General features: G+C 43.8%; 1 protein-coding gene across 2 annotated transcripts in view; it reads left to right on the top strand.

The window, feature by feature from the left end:
- Positions 1–13154, top strand: part of CEP135 (centrosomal protein 135) — a 642577-nt gene that overhangs the window by 54692 nt on the left and 574731 nt on the right. For both annotated transcript variants that reach the window (XM_069631620.1, XM_069631621.1), the window contains exon 3: positions 10582–10772. In XM_069631620.1, coding sequence (XP_069487721.1) covers positions 10582–10772 — 191 coding nt within the window. The remainder of the gene's footprint in view (positions 1–10581; positions 10773–13154) is intronic.

The following is a 13154-nucleotide window of genomic DNA, read 5'->3' as shown; positions in this document are numbered from 1 at the left end:
CCGCCTGGAAACCTAACCCCTCAGAAGCCACAAGGAATGCCTTCAAAGCCATCTCCATTTCTTACAAAGCTAACATCACCTTAGCCAAATCCTCATCGTTCAACTCCAGGATTAATGACGCCAAATCAGGCTCCAAAGAATTATTCGCCATCTTCAGGGAACTAGAAAAGCCCTCTGCGCCACCTCCCTCTCTCCTTAAAGATGAGAATTGGTGCAACAGCATTCAGTCAGCCATGCTAGACAAACTTAACTCGCTCCAAACCAAAATTACGGCCACCAAAAAGCTCTGAATAAACCTCATAGCTAACCTACATAAGGTTACGCCTAAATCTCCCATGACTAAATCATCCCCACCCTTCAATTTTAGAGATATGACCGAGTTGGAAGTAATCACCCTGGTCAAATCTATCAAACCCTCAAACTGCAAAGGAGATGCTTGTCCTGCCCAACTCGTCAAAGACTCGGCACAAATCCTAGCGCCTTTCCTTACTGCATTCATTAATTCATCCTTCCTCTGCACACGTTCCATCTGGTCTCAAGGAAGCATGGGTTCACCAACTCCTCAAGAAACTTTCCCTTGACCCAACGGTTCCAGGGAACTATAGGCCCATCACCACCATCCCATTTTTACAAAAAATTCTCGACAAAGCAACCTACCTGCAAGTCCAAGAATTTTTGGAAGAGAATCGTCTTCTTGGCCTGCGGCAATCTGGCATCCGCCCACGTCATGGCACTGAGACGGCCCTCCTAGACCTAAAGAACCAAATGGATGATATCAGAGACAGAGGCAAACCTACGCTCCTTCTGCTCCTAGACCTGTCAGCAGCCTTTGATTTGGTCGATCACAACACTCTGGGTCGCCATTTAGCTACTGAGGCCAACTTTTCCCCAAAGGCATGTGATTGGATCACCTCCTTTCTCCAGAGAGTTATGAAAGTATTCTCTGACTCTGCCTGTGCCACCCTTAGCCCGTGTCCATGTCCTGCAAAAGGGGACTTACCAGGCCATTCCGACCGTGGAGGGCCCACCAGACCCCCTAAGTCTGCCTGCCCAACAGTCCTTCAACTGATAAAACTTCCAAGCTGGCAAACCCAAGGGGAAAGGGGAATAGAGGAGAAAATAACAAAAGACAGATCTTCACTGGCTGGCACTGTAGTTCTCTGGAGCTGGAAATACACCTCAGTGTCTGTGAGATCTAGGAGACAAATATATATATATATGTATATATTAATAATCAATCCACTCTAGCTACGTTTACTAAAATGTTACCACTCTCCTTGTAGTACCTGTAGCCTATGCTTTATTGCTGATAGGCTTATTCAATTAGTAGCTGGACTGAAGTCTGGAAATCTGAACTCAAAGTTTCCTTCTTCTTCTACTGTGATGATATTTTTCATAAATGAAGTTCTTAAAATACTTATTCTCGTATTTATTGAATATAGAAAGTCTGTTACTTGAATTAGAGTCTTTATAAACTTCAACAAATTACGATGTCAAAAAAAATGTAACCTCCTTAAAAGATCGGCATTGCAGTAGAGTTCCACTAGCCTTTTACTTCCTGAAAAACGAATGTGTGCCGACACGACGCTTCTCTACTCAATTGTCCTTAGAAACGATGCCTTCAGAACAAACGTCACAATGCTTATCGTGCTTAATATAATAGTCCTCCAAAACAAGCTCTTCCTGAAACGAGGTCACGACGCTTACACGCGCTTTAAACATTCGTAAGGTTCCTTCTTCTAACCTCAGGGCCGCGCGTGGCGTAATACTCAAACCGAAAAATAACGCTCCCGAAAGAACTGCGAGCGAGAAAAACAAACATGCGAGTAATACACAAAGATTTACGCGCGCCTGGTTAGTAAATATTAAACACGCAGTTGTTCAGGAATAAACACTTCAGAAGCAGAATTGAAGCATTACAATAAAAGTTCAAAATAGTAACACTGAATCTTGTTTTCCTCAAAAAGAATAAATATTAGCATTTGATTTCCACACAGTCTTTTTCAAAAAAATAATACGAACTGAAAATCCTTGACATTAGACTTTGTAGATTTAAATAAACTTAGCTTGCTTCATCTGTACGACTTCTTCAGCTTCTTGGATAAACTTCACTTCAGCTTAGAATTAGTAGTAATTGGATATTCTAAAATCTTCTTGAAATACTAAGAATTAAATATACTTAAATATATTCTTTGCTAGAGCTAACTAAACTGCGACCTGTCTCAAAGGCTACTAAAATGAAAGGCAGTTGAAAACTCGAAGCAACATTCCAAATGACCTCATAACTATTTAAACCAATCAATGCTGCAGAAAAGACTCTCCATCTTGCTTTCGGGAGTCAAGTGATTCCTGAGTGTACATTAAGGAATATTTATACTAGTTCAATTGTCAATCCAAACATAACCCAAACATCACACTTCTAAGTAACCTACATTCAAAAGGTTTTCTGATGCTAATGATGAATTCTTAATTAAGTAATGTAAATGTGTAAGTCTATTTAATTTACCTTGGAATTGTAATGGTATGTCTTTCAAGGTTATGAACCCTTGAAACTCTAGAAATGTACTATGGAATCCTGACACGGTCCTGTGGGTATAGGCGGTGGAGCCCGCCTGTTATAGTAGTTTGAAAGGAGGGGGTTAGGGTGTAGAGTCTCCGGTAGTGCCACCAGTGTCCTGGGCAGGCCCACACTGATGCAGCCCACCAGTTAGGCCTTGGGATTCATAGCGGCCAGGTGACACCTACCTTTTATCTAGGATGTTGCAGGACCTATGTCATTTCAGGATGGTACCGGGCAGTAAACGGGAGGGCAAGCTCCAGGCAGCACCCCAGGACATGTCCGATTGCAGCTACTGCTGCTTGGATCGTGTGCGCTGTGCCTCGCAGCACGCATGGGGCGGCTGCAGAACTACAGTGATGTCGGCAGCATTCAAGGCAGTTGGTGTGGCGGGATCTGCGGGCGGCGGGCTCTAGTTCTGCGTGGCACCAGGGGGGCTAGTGGCAGTAAATTGCTGTAGAGGTATGCTTCCTCCTTAAGGCCCACAGGTGTGGGTCTGCTCCTCAGCTGGTCCTATGGATTGTCCCCCTTGCCGTGTGTCGGTGCTGCGAGGTGGCAACGGTTAGCCCTTTGGGCTCTTGTCGGTGTGTCTGGCCTTGCCCCTGTTGGAATCCCGGCTGAGTGTGCAGTCGCTTCGTTGTCGGCTGGGCTACGATCCAGAGACTCGGGTGGCCAAGCGGTTGTGCGGCCCTGTGCAGCTCCGGAATCGTTAGAGCTGGAGACCCGGCGGGGATTGTAAGCACGTCGGTAGGCCGGGGGAATCCCCTCCTGTCTTCGCCGGGCATCTCTGCTAGTGCTGCATCTGTCCGGGCCCACCATCAACTGTGCGGGCGGTGAGGAGGGTTGGTGAGCGTGGGGCAGATGGAGCCACAGGGTGCCCAGTATAGGTGGCCCCTACTCCTCTCCTCCGCACGTGTCCCTGGCCTGCCCCAGTGCACCCTGTGCGAGGATGCATGGGTCTTACGCTGCGGCTTTTGGGTTTCAGGAGGCACCTGTAGCGGGCGGGCAGTGAGACTGGTTGCGGTACGAGCCCCGTCTCCAAGATGGCGCCACAGTTATTTCAAAGGGCCGTCTGCATTTATTTGTTTCTCAACCCCGATTTCACTCAGGATTTCGGTAGCTTGTTGCTGGGATGGTCCGTCGTGAGGGCGGTTGGCTTACTCCACAAGATCTGTTCAGGGGTCAGGGTAATTTAAGGAGGAGTCGGCAGCTGCCGGGAGCTGTTCCTTTTACATCCACATACGTGGCTCGCACATGCCTTGTTGTTCCTGAAGAAAGCCCTTAAGAAGAATACGATTCGCTGAGTTGACTCATATAACTACACTTAGATGTTTATGGACACCCATTTTGGCAACCAGAACTTCCACTGGCTCCTTGTGAAGATTGAAAAACTTGGTTAACGGGGTCCCTCCCACCCCTCGTTGCACCCTGGAGTGCATTGGAAGCGGGTCGTTTTCATGATGACCAAGTGATCAACTTTTAGCCAGGAAATAAGAGAACCAGTTATAGGCCTGCCCAGCAGTACCCATCCAATGGAATAGGGTATCAAGGAGGATCCCATGGTCAATTGTGTTAAGTCACAAAGATGCAGCTACATCAACAAACAAGTGCTCTCAACATCCAGCATGTGGTACACTGCTCCAGGCAGGGTCAAATGCGTTGCCACCTTCGTACTTCAGCCAGGATGGAAACCATATTGACCTGTAGTCAAGAGGTAACTACCAAACACAGTTACATTACACTCGTTCAAGAAATGTTTATAAACTTTAAATGTATTCACTGAGCCGAAATTAGAAAACGTTTGTAGTCTAGAGATGTTTCTTTTTACCAGTGGATCGGGAAATACTGCTAAAACTAAAGATACATTGACCATCTGGATCCAAACAGTTGCAAATATTGAAAATACGATTGAAAAAAATATAGCCAGCATATCCAAGGTGTTTTTCCAGTTTCCATTGAAAAGCAAACATTTCATCTCAGTGAAGTTTTACCGTGGTTTGGATCTGGAGACCCCATCCATAGAGTTTTAAAACTCCTCCCTGTAGAAGGCATAGGGCCTACATAGGATTCCCTGGTGAAGGATAAAATCACTAACGGAAAAGGTCTGATTTCAGACAGCCTGTGGCTATAAATTCAATTGCTTCGGCAGAGTAGGTAGTCTGGTACCCTTGTGGATAGATGCCAAATAGTATAGCCACAATTTCATTTCGGTGCAGGCCTGCTCAGTATAAAATGACCCAATGGCATGAGACCCCATTAACTAAGGGAGATCTATTTATTTAATTTCAATGTTTTCTTTCGGATGCTCCTGTGACCAGGCTGAAGTTTTAACTTTTACAGTGTACATTCACTGCATTGCAAATTAAAAATATTCATGTTATTTACTGTCTTGGGATGAAAGCCAGTATTGAAACATAAACCTACAGGTTTTGCACAGATCTACATATAGATGAACCCCTCTCAATGGGGTGAACCCCGTATATTGGCATCTCCAATACTGGCTCTGCCAAGCATTCACTCTTTGTATGAACCCTTCCTGCCCATTTTTGAACAGTCTTGGTTGCTTTGCAGCTAGTTATCTATCTAAATCCTACACATACACACCTAAATACATATGTTCAAAGTGAGGGATCAATGCAAGCATCCCAAGAATTCCTGCGATACACTTGCATTTTTCAATGAGTGATACAGCCCACTGTGATTAATTGTATGAATTCGTCCCTCCCCCAAGTGGGAGCCCCCGCCCCCCTGTGAAGCTAGGGAGAGGAGCCCGCTCTGCAATACCCTCCCTAGGGGTAGAGGCAAGCGGGACATCACTACTTGGAGATTCCCCCCTGTGGGGACAAGGACTCCCTGTCCTGTGAGGAACTACCTAAAGAGTCTTCTAATTTTACCTCTTTAACCATATCCCTCAAGGTCTTGAAAGAAGGAAACAATATGTGTTATTGTGAAACAGAAACTGTGACTATCCCTTTAAAGGAAGAATTGTATTTAACTAAGACGAAGATGATGAATAACAAAGCCCAAGTGCTTTGCTTGAGAAAGAGAGACAAAGGTACGCCTGGGGAAAGCCCACGGCTACGTCGCCTCTGTAAGGGGAGGAGGGTGGAAACTCGGAGAAGCCTGAATTACGAACTGGCTGTCGAGCCAGAGACGAGGTGCTGGACACGCGGCGTCCTTTCAACTGGCAATAAGCAGTGGCTTGAACACAGAGCGCCAGTTTTGGACAAGACGTCCTAGAAATCGCACTGAAACCATGCCATAACCATGCCATGCCATAAACCGGTACCTGGGATACCGAAAAGCCATCTGGAAGGAAGATACAAAGAACAAAAGGTCGGAAAAGAAAAATGGCTCAGGCGAGTGAAAGAGAAAATCCAAGCCGAACGAAACGTAAACCCGGTGATTGTTATCCCTGAGAGAATCGGGTAACTGGGTGAACGGGGAGACCCGGGGAGTAGAGGGAATATCATTATATGAACATTCACACTCATCCCCATCAATATAAGGAGACTATAGCAGTGAATGAGAATCATTATAAGAATATTCATATTTATCCAAGACATGCCAACCAGGAAAAATAGCCTGGAGAATAAGAGAAGAGAAAGAAGATAGCTATCTCAGTACTTGTACTCATCACAGTTGAGATAACAAGAACACAATAGTAAGGACAAGAGAAGTAAAGGGGAATTGTTATGAAAGTGTTTCTACTCGTCTTTGTAACTATTGGGAGTATAATCCAACGAGATAAAGAATTGCAGGGTAATGATAAGAGTAATCATACTTGTTGCAGTCAAAGTAAGGAAAGCATCATCATTCAAGGAAAGGAACATGTGAGAGAGAGACCTGAGAGCAAGGAAAAAGAAATTCAAATTTTAAAGGATATATATCCTACAGAGGCCAGAAGCTGTGAATCTAATAAAAGAAAGACACCTCAATAGAGAATCACAGAAGGGTTGAATAACCCTTCCCTGGAAAAAGGGAAGAATAAATATTGGAAATAGAATTAAGGACAAAAGTAAGCAGCAAATAAGAGACACAGACAAGAGAAAAGATATCAGTTGAACCAAGGAACCCACATGCAGAGAAGAACAAAAAGAGTAATGGAGTTAAAATAACTGTGTGAGCTAATTAAAGAAGTCAAAAATAACTTTGAAGATTCATTATTAAAAATAACTTTGCGAGGAGCAAGAGCCCAGGAGAAGGGAGACATTAGTTGTTAAAATAGCGGACGGGTGAGTTAGGGTTTGTTTGGGACAGTGGACAGATTCTTATAAGACATTCACTGACAAGCACCATAGTTAGTTTGTTAGGTAGGGAATACCCCATAGAAGTAGGGAAAGATAGGCGTTAACCTTTTTTTGTAATAATTACATATAAAGAAATGTCTAACAGGAGTCCTTGTCCTTCTTCTGACCTGCCACATATGGTGGAAGAGGTGTGGTCGGTTCCAACTGAAAAAAGTTGGAGACCCTTGCTATTTACCAAGTAAAATCTTTAGGCCAAAGCCCCTACAGTTACAACAGCACAATCCATAGGCTTTGACCGTCAAAGCACTACTGAAATTGTAATACCAGGTGAAAGGTGCCTTATCCCCACTGTGCTAACATTACCCCCTCCTAACCGAACATAGCTAAGACTAACCTCCAAATCTATGTTGGCATGGAGACATGGGTTAGTGGTTATGGTGGGAGTTATCGATCCTAACTATCGAGGTGATGTTAAAATCCTCCTACACAATCATAGCAATAACCCGTGCACAGTTAAAGAGGGTACAAGGCAGCCAAAGGGGTCTGAGAAAAAGCCTTATTCCCACTACCCCAAGAGATAATGAACCAAGACGAAACAGACTGGGCCTCACAAGGGTTTGGGGAAGCAGATCTACCCAGAACGACAAACCTCCCCAAGAAGCTTTAGCAGTTAACCACCTTCATGACTTGGCGATCGCCCAATGAAATGACTGCATACTCACAGAAGCCTTAGCCAAAGTAGTTTCCGAAGAAGAGGGGAGAAATCAAGCCAGTCCCTTCTTTTTAAGAAAGGTATTATTATATCAGGGTGATACAACCCCAGAGGGAGTACCTCGTGCCCAACTAGTAGTCCCACAAAGTCACCGAAAGGATTGTCTTGGAATTAGCCCACTCTCATTTGACTGCAGCCCATCAAGGAGTGGGAAAAACCCAAAGCCAGTTATCACTTATGTTTTATTGGCCTGGGATCTTTGCAGACATAAAAACTTTGTACTGACACATTAGATCTGTCGGAAAACAACCACCACTCCTGTTTCCACTGCACCCTTACAACCATTACCTATCATTGACGTTCCGGTCAACTAGAAACATCCAGACTAGGAAATCATTTCATCCTAGTGATGGTGGACCACACCACTCATGGGCTGTGTGCGTTTCTTTCTTGGCTTTACAATTTCCACTTCACGAGTCAACATTGGTACCACAGGCTTGGCCTCACCTCCCCAACTCTGCTATTCACCCGGGAGGATCGCAAGCATCCTTGAAACACAATGCAGCCTTCTGATGTGGGATCTGGTCTTCTCCACGTGTCTTTCGCAGGCTGTCGGAGAAAACGACCTCCAGTAGGGAACTCTTGGGGTTTTCGACCGCTCTGCTCTCATCCCTTGGTCCGTCGCTCTGCTCCAGTAGGTTTACCTTTGCCCGGATGTTCTGCTCGTACTCCTGTTCTGCCTTGCTCAGAGTGTCTCTTTAGGTTCTGCCTTTTTTTTTCTTAAACCTATTTGTATTGTCATTTTAAATGAAGCAACATCAACACCCCTTCCCCACACCCCCTGCAGCAGAAGTAGCGTTCCCGTATTTTTCACATCTCGGGTAGTCTCTGGGATATCGTTCTTTTCACATAATGTCCAATATTTTCAAATTGTGTGGACACCATGGTATACATAGTCCCCTTTAAGAAAGTGCAAAACCATTACCCAATCATGTTGGAACTTCCCAATTTCTCCTTGCAAATTATGTCATCCCTTCCATTGCCATGCCCTCCCACAATTTGAATAGCCAATCTCTTATCGTTGGCGGCCGTCTTTGTTTCCAACATTTGACGATCACCAAGCATGCTGCCTTTAACATTAGCATGAAGGCTTTACCATGTGCTCTGGTGGGAAAGCACATTTTCTGGATTAAACAAACCAACCACACATCCATTCCCTGGGGATCAGAATAACCTCCGGGGTTACTATTGTTTTTATCTGGGTTACCCCCAGGTCCGGACATTCCCACCAAATGTGTTTCCAATCTTCCTTCATGCCACATCCCCTCCAGCCCTTCTCCGAGGTTGTGAAATACATTTTGTACGATCTCTCTGGTGTATAATGCCACTGAACCTTTATTTTATACCACGCTTCTCTGACCTGGATCGACCTAGCCAACTTGGGGAGATTTGCCCATAGATGTTCCCAATGATCACTTGGGATATCCATCTCCAATGTCTTTTCCCATCTATGCATGTACCCCCATAGCTAGCTCAACTCCCCTGCCATAAGAATTGAATATAGCTTTGACACCATTTTTGTTGTCGGTGTGTGTGTGGTAATACGTTTCTCAAACTCCGTAAGCTCTCTCCCCGCAGCTGCCTTCCCTCCAGAGCTTGCGATCCTTTATTTGATAATACTCCAATCTGTCCTTTTCGAGAAAAAAAACACAGGTTGTTTACATTCTACCCCTGCATCATATCTCGCAGCTTTGTGCACCCCACATTCTGCCACTGCCTAAACGCACTCTGCACCGTCCCTGGCTGAAATTGCGGGTTTCCAAATATCAGGGTAAAAGGGGCTGGAGAGCTGGGGAGCTTCATAATATTTTATAAAATGTGCAAGGCCTCCCCACCCTCCCTTGTCTCTGGGTGCCATTAAAGTGCGTAGTGCTACTCTTGGAGGCCTGCTTTGTTCCTCTTTTCCTTTCTGAGCTAGGCTAGTGCCGTGCAGGAACCCTCTGCGGTATCCCCGCAATGGGTCTCTGCGCTGCTCCTTATGTTGTCTGTGTGGCGCCCGCCATCTTAGTTTCGTTGACCATCTTCGCCGCTTCTCTATTCAGCCTGCCTGACTCTCTGTTCTGCTTTCCCGTTTCGGAAAGCCTGCTTCAGTCGTCCCTGATGCCTCACTTACTGCTTCAGCAGTGGATTATCTCAGTTAGACGCCGAGTAGCTTATCTATTTGGGATCTATATGGGAGCTCGCATCGAGGAACATCCTGCTCACATCCCCCCTGGTCAGGCCTCCATTCCATTCACACTCTTGTTTAGTACAAATCTGCTGGAACAGAGCTCTTTAATCAAGTCCTTTTGTGGGTAGCACACCATATTGCATTCCTTTATAGTTTATATGCTTAGAACTCTACAAGTGCCAGAATGCAATATGAGGTGAGCCTAAAAACTAAGAATGGTTGATTAGATGCTGCCCAGTTGGTTGAACTACTTTCAAGACTTGGATGTGCTCCAGAAGGTCCTGTGTGATAGTCACATGCTTGTAGTTTTTTCTTTGACACAGACACCCAGTTTATTGGTAACGCTTGCAGATCTGAAAGTTTTAATACTTCTTCACATCAAAGAAACAGATTTGCTTTCAGGTATAGAGTGAAAACAGATGAGCTCTAATCAGGAAAGCAGGTTTTGAACTAGGGCAATGACGTTGGGCTTTATGCTTCGTGCCATACACTGTCAATGCCACTTACGCCAACACTGAAATCTGGCAATAAGTTTGTGTTTTTATAGATCAAGGCTAGACCGCTCCCCAGAGTGATCAACATGAAAATGGAATACCCATGTACAACAAGAGCTTCAGTATGTGGTGGGAATTCTCATGAATCCTAGTTTTGTAATACAGTCAACATGAGAAGTTATTAGGTTCTGAAAGGCCAAGCGAGGGCATTGAATAGGAAACCTTGTAGCCGGTATTCTAGCTCCCCATCCTTATTAATTTCTGGTTATATAATTAATGTATTACTGCATGGCTAGCTTGATATATACACTGAACCAACTAATGGTGTTTGATTTCAGTGATCTGGTCCATACCACTGAAAGTCTTCGTAATGCCAAGTTGTCCGCTGGAAAAACTGAAAAAGAAAATAAGAATGTTGATGCTGTTATCGAACCATACAAGACGGAAAATGCCCGACTTGTCCGGGAAAATAATGAACTTCACCTGGAGCTACTGAAACTAAAAGAAAATTCAGATCGTCAAATTAAAGGTGAGAACAAATTACAAGTAGGGTTTCCTATTCTGAGAAACAGTGTGCAGAGAAGTGATTCATAAATTAAATGTATTCTGCTCGGTGTTGTTTTATTTTGTTTGGTCACTTTTGTTAGCTGATGTGATGTGGGGTTCCTTAGGTGTCCATCCTGTCTCCCATACTATTTAGTCTATATGTGGACCTGCACAGGATCCAGTGTGCAAGTTTGGTTTCTCTGCACTAATATGTAGTTGACATCAAACACTGTCTGTGGTGTTGTCAAAAGAGGATGTACATCACCTGCGGAAATGCTTGGCAATGATGGAGGCCTGGATGAAAGTGGACAACTTAAAACCTAATGCAGCCAAGATTAAATTCCTCCTCTTGCCTTTGAGGGAGGAAAGGTAAATATCCAGACTTGGATGTCAGTTCTTGCTTAATATTGCATTGTGCACACTATTTGGCTCCGGCCAGATGGTAAGAAAGAGCAAACAGTTGTTCTGATTGACTGTTTCAGGTTATAGTGCATGCCCTGGTCCTGTCGTGTTTTAATGGTGGAAATGCCATTTTCATGAGCAATCCCAAGATTGTGCTAAAACACCTTAGATAAGCTTTTCATTCTGCTGCATGGTTAGTAGAGGTGACAAGAATTTCAACCAAATCGCACCCATTTTAGACTGATTACACTAATTGGCCTTTGAAGTGAGGATCCTGATCAAGGTGGGCTATATTGCTTTTAAGGCTGTTTCTCCAGTATCCGCTTTATATAGCTAAGAAAATCTAGCTAGCAGGTGCCCCCCAATCTACCTGAAGTAAAGCAGTTTACCCGAAGTAAAGCAGTTTATCGGCTTGACATCCTTAAATGTTCCACATTTATGGAATTTTTTGCCTGCTCAGCTTTGGCGTGCACTTGTAGAAACCTATAACATATAACCAAGTAGTCAAATAGGGAGACGGGCAGTAAAGGTAGAGACAAGTTTTATTTCTGAACAGCTGTGCATAAGTGGGTAGGAAAACTGCCATAGTATCTCATTCTCGAAAATGTGGCCCTTGTGTGCAGAACCTGCAGGGTTTTATAGGGTTTTACGCAATGATCGTCAATCGGAGAAGTCTGTACGATGCATTTAGTTGCTTACATTAACACTGAACTTCCTAATGGTACATCCTCTGACCTTGGAGGACATGGCTTTACAGCACCATTTAAGTCCTGTAGAAGTCTGCTTAGCTACCCAGATGGCTATCTCCAGCGGATCTTTCAATTTCATGTAATAAAACCTGATCCGATTCCTAGTGCCTACATGACCTTTCTGGTTCTCAGCTGGTGTAGCCTACCTTCACAGGTGATGTTGAACCGAGAACTGGGTGTACCTGCACCATGGACAGAGACGACGGTCACCTTCGCATAGCCTTAAGGACTATTGTGCGCATACCAACCAATCCAATCTCATTCTGCGTTTCCTCCCCAAAGATGGCTACAGACACCGTGTGATCTCTGATTATGTTTGTGGTCTTGTTTAGTTCATGTATGTCCTCTGCTCATGTAGAAATAAAATACGGTTGGCTTCGACACACTCTCCCTGGTCAGAGCGAGTCGAAATACCTTTTTTATTTCTTAAATCTAATCATTAGCATTTCGATTGAAGGTGTCAAGATTGATAATCTGTGTGGACTGACTGTGATTTTCAGTTTTGGGGTAAGGGCTATCCGCTATGAATATTTGTTGATGTTATATTGGAGAAACAAATTCACAGTGGGGGCATACGTGCTCTAAGGTTGTACAGTGCTCTGTAGCCTTTATGCTAGGTGCGTGCTCTATTAAATGCTCTGTATAAAATAGGGAAAATAAATGTCTGTCTGACATACATTTTATGAATATTAAAAGGAAATAAATGTATTATCTGCAGTGTTAACATCTAAGTGAGCACTGATGGATATGGAACTTGGGTTGTTTGTGAAAAGCCACTCCACTTGTTTGCTTTCCTATGATCTAAATGGGATTGGTTTTCCACTGATGTGGGTTCATGCTACATTTAGCTTCCTAAAGGGTGGCCTTAAAAGGGAATTTGCTAAACTAAAATACTGAACTACTTACCTTAACGTAAATCAAAATGTCAAGATGTACACACCTCCAATTGTTAAAGACGTGTCTCCCTATGTTTAGCTGTGTCCTTATTCTCTTCCCATCTTGGTCTGTATTAATATCTTCAAATATGTGTTTTGCCTCTATTTATTTGTAAACTGTCTTTATTATGCCATTCTTCCTTTTGTGTATTTTATTTTTTTGAACCCATTGTTATAATGGAGTTCTTAGAGCTTTGAAGAGCACTCTTGTTAGTTGGTACATCATAAAACAACAAATAAAATATATTGTTCCTTCAAAGGATTTCTCACACGCAAAAT

The sequence above is a fragment of the Ambystoma mexicanum genome, chromosome 6q, assembly GCF_040938575.1.
Source record: "Ambystoma mexicanum isolate Mex_15411 chromosome 6q, UKY_AmexF1_1, whole genome shotgun sequence".
In the NCBI taxonomy this organism is placed as follows: Eukaryota; Metazoa; Chordata; class Amphibia; order Caudata; family Ambystomatidae; genus Ambystoma; species Ambystoma mexicanum.
Note: the sequence above shows the minus strand (reverse complement) of the source record. Positions and strands in the feature narration are given on the sequence as shown.